General features: G+C 35.2%; 1 protein-coding gene across 1 annotated transcript; it reads left to right on the top strand.

Annotated features, from left to right (window-relative positions):
- Positions 1-273: 273 nt before the first annotated feature.
- Positions 274-6,302, top strand: LOC129295233 (pentatricopeptide repeat-containing protein At1g55630-like). Its single transcript, XM_054933731.1, is given in 6 exon segments — positions 274-588; positions 2,151-2,221; positions 3,333-3,541; positions 4,491-5,426; positions 5,428-5,610; positions 5,612-6,302. Coding segments are annotated over 3 exon segments (1,461 nt in total). The 5' UTR covers positions 274-588; positions 2,151-2,221; positions 3,333-3,541; positions 4,491-4,535; the 3' UTR covers positions 5,999-6,302.
- The last annotated feature ends 1,182 nt before the right edge of the window (positions 6,303-7,484 follow it).

The raw sequence follows: 7,484 nt of genomic DNA, 5'->3' as shown, positions 1-7,484 counted from the left end.
CGGGCCAACATGGTCCGAATAGACCTGAACATAAAAAAACATCCTTTTTTTTAAGTCCGGCTCTAAAATTTTTTGGGCCAATTCGGGCTAGCCTGTCGGGCTTAACCCGAATTACCGGCTCTAGTTCAGGGTACAAATTTTTTTTAAGCAGTTAATTTTATTTTGTTTTAATTATATAAAATTACCAAAATGCCCTTTTCTTTTTTGTTATTACAGAAAAAAATTTGGGAACTTTATTTGTAATTTTCCAACTATTCATTAGGGTGAGATATTTCTCCGTCTCTGCCAAGAGAACCACCAGCCAAAACCTTCGACTCCATCCTCCTTCCTTAACTGTTTCGACGGCCGCCAGTGAGAGTTGTCCGAGTACCGGTGCTGCTATGGTGTCTTCTTCTTGGCCGTGATTTCTCGTTCTTCCCCCATCCTGTGATCGCGTGAATCTGCTGTTGCAGAGGTTTGGGTTCCAGCTAGTGGTTCCTTGTGTTGGCGTCGGACGTTCACTAATTCCGCTTCTCATCGTCGGAGGTCCTTCCTTCTCCACGTCCGATCTGCCACTTCCTCTTCATGCTTCTGCCTTCGTGATGTGAGGTGAGGGTTCTCGATTCCCTCCTCCTTGTTGGTTCTGTTCGTTGGTGGGTGTGGGTCTTATATGTTGATGTTATAATTCTCCTTCTTGTGCCATGGTTGTCCGTGTTTGTGTGGGGAGTAGGAGTTGAGTCATGTTGAAAATTTCTGTATTAAAAGCTTAGTGATGATAATATGGTTTTGAAATTTTTTCCTTGGGTTGAAATTAATTCTTGATGAGGAATTTGATTGAGTTCAATTGTGGATGTTTGAGAATTTATTGGGCAAGAGATTATAAGTTAAAAAGCCTTATTGAGTAGGCTGTGAAATTATGCATACTAGGTGTTTGATATAATGTCTAAGAGGAAGTTATATCCTTGTGGAATAGTTAATTATGGTTAAAGCATTATGGAGAAACTTTGTGACAGATATTCTTCCACAAGTTAGTATCCCACTTTTTAAATTGGAAGTAGCAACATTCACCAGTCAAATGCTGAAAAATAAAATAAAATAATAAAATAAACAATATCTTATTTATTTTAGTATCTAGGCTTGATATCCAACTTTCTCCATCAATAATGGTGGCTTTCAAATTGTTTTTGTTGCTTTCGTGATAACATGGTTTCTAATATGTTATTTTACTGTATTGTTGGGTTCATATTTGAGGAGGATGATAGTGGATTTAAATTTCCTTTAGGCTTACTTGATTCTTGGTGAGGGTGTTGTAGTTGAATCGCATGATGGATCTAATCATGGTGAAGAGTTAAAAAAATGAGGAAATTTAGTTTTGTATGTTTGAGAAGAGTTGGAAGTTTAAACGTGATTATTGTATTGGTTGGGAATGGAATTAGAGAATTTGGGGGGAAAAAGTATTTGGTTAGTAATTTCTAGATCAAATTGTTTGTTTTTATGATAACTTTCGCGACACATATATAATGACTGATGAAAGATTTGAGAATCTTGCCTTGTTTTCTCTAACAAACTAAATTGTAAGACTTTGAGAATTTGCATGCTTGCAGTTGGGGTTGTACTTGATCATTTCTCTGCTTTAATTTGTGCTTCTGATGCTTGATGTTGTTACTTTACTTCAATCTCAAAGTTTACAATTCATATTCACTTATTTTGGGTATCTTTCTTTTGAATGATGCATTGCCTATGATTTGGTTTAAAATCTTAAGTAAATGATTGTGTAACAGGGTATTCTAGTTGGATATTATGGTGCAATGTAAGACATATTTACTTAAGTAAATGATTGTGTAAGACATATTGCATCTTTAGAAGCTGGAAGAGTTTATGTAGGCTGTATAATTTCTTGGCTTGCCTGGGCATGCGGTTAGAGTGGGTTGATACTCATTCAAAAGGTAATGGATACAGGAATTTTGGCTGCCACTGCACAACAGCTGTGGCCTTTAATCTTAAGCACATCTTTTGGCTTAAACTTTTACATGTTCCAAGAACGTAACATTATCATGCTTTAATTAGCTAAGCTGATATTATGAAAAGATCTGATTGGTTTTGCATATTCATAAAAGAATCGTGTTTTAATACACTTTACAAGGATCTAATTTCTATTGGTTTTCATGTAGCCTGAAGCTGGCGAGAGTTGCAGTGATCTGATTACAACACGAGTTTCTGAGAGATACATAACAAGCAGATGGTAAGCTTTTTGCATATCCAAAATGACCTTTTTCAGTTCCTACTTACATTTTCTATTTAAATTGCTGTGGCTTGCGTCTGAATGACCATTTTACTTGTTTTTCTTTTTCATCTAGTTAAAATTAGCTTGTGGAAGCTATTACTTCTAGTCTTATTGCAGTAGTGGTGAAGGGAAGCAACTCTTTGAGATTCCCATTCTTTAAACTAATATATCTATATGTCTATTCTGGTTTTAGGAAAAAGATTGATATCTGCATCTTTTATTTCTTTCCTATAAAAATTTGGATCCGCAGTAAGTATTCATGAGCTAGGAATGCGTTAACAAATTAGTTTCTATTGCACAATGCTGAAACGCATTATATGTTACCCTCAACATCAATCTCCCCTTGACATCCTTAAATCCTTATCTCCTGTCTTTCCTAGTATGATTTCTTCTTTTGTAAAATAAAAAATATTTAAATATTCATTTTACTTATCTTCATATCTGCAAAATTTGCAAACACAGGAATGTGATAGAAAGCTGAAGACGTTTGCAGAAAAGCTTAGAATTTAAACCATTTTAAAATGAGATATCTAGGTTACATTTCTAAATATTACCAAGTCATGTCTGTATATTTACAAATAATTGTTCTTATATTAACAACAAGGCGCCCATAATTAACAAAAGTCCATGGAAATGCCTGGAAAATAAAGTTATAACATATATGCTTTTTATTTAGCATAATATTGATAACTTGTCAATATTGAAGTAACAAGTTGTTAAAAAATAAACAAGTTGGATTTTAAGCATTGATAATTTTTTTATGTATTAACAAGGCATGTTCAAATATTTACAAGTGATTGTTTAGATATTAACATCAACGCATCCACAATTAACAGCAACTTGCATAAATCCTTGAAAACAAAAGTTATAATATATATTATATTTTGTAATATATGATTTAATGGCTTTGGTGGTTTAGTGGTGGCATACCTTTTAAACAACCGAGTGGTCAAGGCTTCAAATCCCCCTTGGTCCCTTGGCACATTTGACCAGATTTGACCACCAGTGGCTGGGGCGGTGGAGGTCCGGTGTAATTTTGACCCTAATTTCTTTCTTTCTTTTTTTAAAGGTATCGTTTGGTTGTCATGAGTTCTCTGTAAAATGTGGGAAATTAGAAGTTGGACTAACCAAAGATTGAAGAGAAACAAAACTGTCCCACATAGTTGTTCCTTTCCCAGTGAATCTCTGGAATTTGAAAACTGGTCTCCTTCTGTTTGGTGGGAATGGCCAGTTGGCCACTTCTGCTGGTCTTTGATGATCCGCTCTGGCATGAGTGCGGTGAGCTCCTCAATAATAATAATCTTGATTTTTTTTTTCATTTGCTGCCTTTCTGGTTCTCTGTGTTCATCTTTCGATTCTTGGCATTCTTCTTACTTTTCCTGCTTGTGTTTCTTCAATAGTTGAATTGAGGAAGCCTATCTCCTACTGTCTTTATTTTGTATTGTTGCAGTACTTTTTTCCCCCCTTAATGTTGAATGCTTCTTTTCTGAACATGTAATTTCTTTTGCATTTTGTTTTGTTTTGTTTTGTTTGGGTCTATATTCTCCCCCTGTTTTTCCTAAAGCAATGGATTCTACCCTTGTAATCCGATAGTTTGAAAAACAGATGCAACGCAAGAAACATTATAGGATTATTAGTACACAGGACGTTGTCCATAGCTTCTTGCAGGATTTAGAAAGAGCATATAGGGGACTTCTCAATTAGAGGTGCTAGGGAATTGGTTTTGGCTTAGGATTTTGGGTAATTGCTTTAGAGGGGCTTCTGAAGGTTCAAATTCCCTGAAAAATTTTGATAATTTTTTATACAGTCAATTAATGCATGCTCTTGCTCACATGTATGTATACATACATGGTTGAATTTTTCTCATTTTCTATACCTTTATCTCAGTGTGTTTCTTAATCAAATTGTTAGTGCTTTTGGCTTTGGAGGAACCCTTATAATCTTATGATTTTGTACAGACCTCAAATAATTGTTCTGATTTCATCTCTTTCCTATTTTCCTGCCTATTTGCATCTTTTTATGCCTTATCTGAAGTTACATAGCACTTAATAATTATTTTAAACATGTCAAATAGTCAAATTTTGGCTTCTAAATTCTTTGATTTTGCTGAGTTCCCAAGTGGTTTGATTTAGTGAAGTCAAAGTTATTGATGAAACCAAACCTTTTTAGTTGCTTTGTCAATGCTTTATCATTCTGATGACCTGACTATGCTCATTGTTGAATACAGGCAGCATTTTGTTTAGGTCATGTGCCAAGTGGTTTGGTTTAGACCATGTTTTCTTTAGCCCTAGTAGGTTCAAGAATAGTCCATAAGTTTTCATATCGTTTGGCTATATCTTGCAAGCTATGTGACCAGCCATTTCATGGTGACCATGTTGAAAATGGATTTGAATTTTATGAGGAGCCTTTGAGAAGAATGTGGGATCAATCAGATTATGATGTCATTAGAAATAAAGGTCATAGTTCACTTGAGGATGAGAACTATAACCAGAAACATTTTTCACTTAGACAGGGATTCTTAGAAAGCGTGAAGATAGATGCTGAGCGGGTTTTTGAAGTTCTTCGACAGGATGGACCGGGAGTTGATTCCAGATTGGTTTTAAATGAGTTGGATGTAAGGCCATCTGGTCTTCTTGTGAGACAAGTTCTCTCTGATATTTTGAAGAACATAAGTTGTGAAAATAAGACTAGGTGTGCAAAATTGGCTTATAAATTTTTTGTTTGGTGCAGTCAGCAGCAGAGTTACCAGCATACTACTGACTCCTATCACTTAATAATGAAGATATTTGCAGAGAGTGAAGAGTTTAAAGCAATGTGGAGGCTAGTAGATGAGATGAATGAGAAAGGAATCCCTGCTACTGCACGAACTTTTCGCATTTTGATTTGTACTTGTGGTGAGCTAGGTTTTGCTAAGAAAGTGGTGGAGAGGTTCCTAAAATCAAACATGTTTCACTATAGGCCCTTTAAGCACTCCTACAATGCAATCCTCCATTGTCTTCTCAATCTAAAGCAATACAAGTTAATTGAGTGGGTTCATCAGCAGATGTTGCTTGAGGGTCTTCCCTCAGATATTTTAACTTATAATATTGTCATGTATGCCAAGTACAGACTTGGGAAGCTGGATCAGTTGCATAGATTGCTTGATGAAATGGGCAGAAATGGTTTTTTCTCCAGATTTTTATACTTATAACATTCTTCTTCACGTTCTTGGTAAAGGAGACAAACCACTTGCAGCTCTTAATCTCTTAAATCACATGACAGAAATGGGTATAGAGCCAACTGTTCTTCATTTCACCACATTGATAGATGGACTCAGCAGAGCTGGGAATGTTGATGCTTGCAAATATTTTTTTCGATGAAATGATAAAGAATGGATGTATGCCTGATGTGGTGGCTTACACAGTGATGATCACAGGATATGTGGTGGCTGGTGAGATTGAGAAAGCTCAAGAGATGTTTCATGAGATGATTTCTAAAGAACAAATCCCAAATGTCTTCACATACAATTCCATGATTCATGGATTGTGTGTGGCAGGGAAGTTTGATGAAGCATGTTCAATGCTCATGGAAATGGAGGCTAAAGGTTGTAATCCAAATTTTGTTGTGTACAGCTCCTTATTGAGTAGTTTGAGGAAAGCTAAAAAACATGCTGAAGCTCATGATGTAATGGAACGGATGATGGAAAAGGGAAAGTATGCCCATCTACTTTCAAGGTTCAATGGGCACAAGAGATAGCCAGAAATAAATGCTCTGATTGGACATGACTTAAGGGAATCAACTTACAAGTCTTTTTAATTGAGATGATTCACCTGCTTCTTTTTCAGCTGGTGTAGAAGTTGGGGGAACTAAGCATGTGATTTCCCTCTGCATTTGCGAAGATGCTTATTTATAAAAGTGAAGGTGCATAAAATGCCTTTTACCTACATTGTGTAATGTGTAATAGTGATTCTTTTTGTTGGTCCTCTTCATTTTTCCACTACTAATGACCTTCATATGTGTTCGTGGTGTATATTTAAGTAATATGAAACTTGAATTCTCATTGGAGCTTTGTGTAGAAGGTGATTACTTTTCTTTTTCCTTGACTAGGGTTAACTGGATACAGCATTAATTGTCTTCCAGAAAAAATGGGGAGGTCAGCTAGTTAATTTGGTGTTCTGGATGCTCTTCAGCTTTGGAATGAATAAATGACTACCTATCCCGAACAAAGTTCTTGATTAGATATGGAGGAATATCATCTAGCTGCTTGTCTGAAGTATGCAAATTGTTGGTTGTACAATTAGTAACTTTACAGTTGTTCTCTTTATCACTTTATTAGTCTCTGTGATGTGATACATAACATGTGAGTTTTCCTTCATATAATTTAAAGAAGAAGGGAAAATCGCACAGAAGGACTGCTGAAGCATGTTATTTGCAGACAAGGACCAATTAATTATAATTAGCACTGCAGTGTTACTTAAGAAGCATCATGGAGTTTACTGCAGATCTCAAATACTTCAAAATGGTAATTGAACATATGTTTTGTTATTACCTATAAAAAATAATATATTATGTTACTTAAGAAAGTTGTTGGAACCTTCCAAGTGGCATTTGATATCTTAGTTTATGCTCGATTGTTTAAAATTCAACCTCTTAATAGTTGAAAATTATAAAGGTTCACTTACAGAATGCTACATTTACTAAATGCACGTTTTTCTAAATATTGGGTGTTTGTTTTGTGAAGGGAAAGTCCACAGCTTTCTGGTTTTCGCTGCATTCTTAATCTGCTGTTGTGTGAAAATACTAAAGTAGAAGAAGCGAAAGAACTTTCCTTGACAATATATTCGGCATTAACTTATCCCCTTATAAGATTGGTTTTGCTGCAAAGGCTCTGCATAAATGAATCAGACTATTAGAGAATGATATTGACCCAAGAAGAGAATTTGCTTCTATTGATTGAATAATAAATAAGAATTGACTTATCCACTTTTGTTATGTCTCACTTCTTTTTGTCTGTTTTTTAGGAGGAAGTTTCTTGAGCAGTAATGCCTGGCTGCTACTGGGGTCTTGCCATAAAATATGGTAATGAACTTTTTAGTACTGATGCATCCTTTGTCTGCTTTGGAACAATTAAATTTAAATTAAATCAAGTGTTCACTTTTTTAATCTAGGATTGTTCATTTACAAGATCCTCATGATTTGATTATCAATGTTTGGCTGAATTGCTTATGTTGTTTGATATTAA

Source organism: Prosopis cineraria, unplaced genomic scaffold (genome assembly GCF_029017545.1).
Source record: "Prosopis cineraria cultivar Desert tree isolate PC_DT_omini unplaced genomic scaffold, ASM2901754v1 PC75, whole genome shotgun sequence".
Classification (NCBI taxonomy): domain Eukaryota; kingdom Viridiplantae; phylum Streptophyta; class Magnoliopsida; order Fabales; family Fabaceae; genus Prosopis; species Prosopis cineraria.
This window is presented reverse-complemented; position numbering and strand designations above follow the sequence as displayed.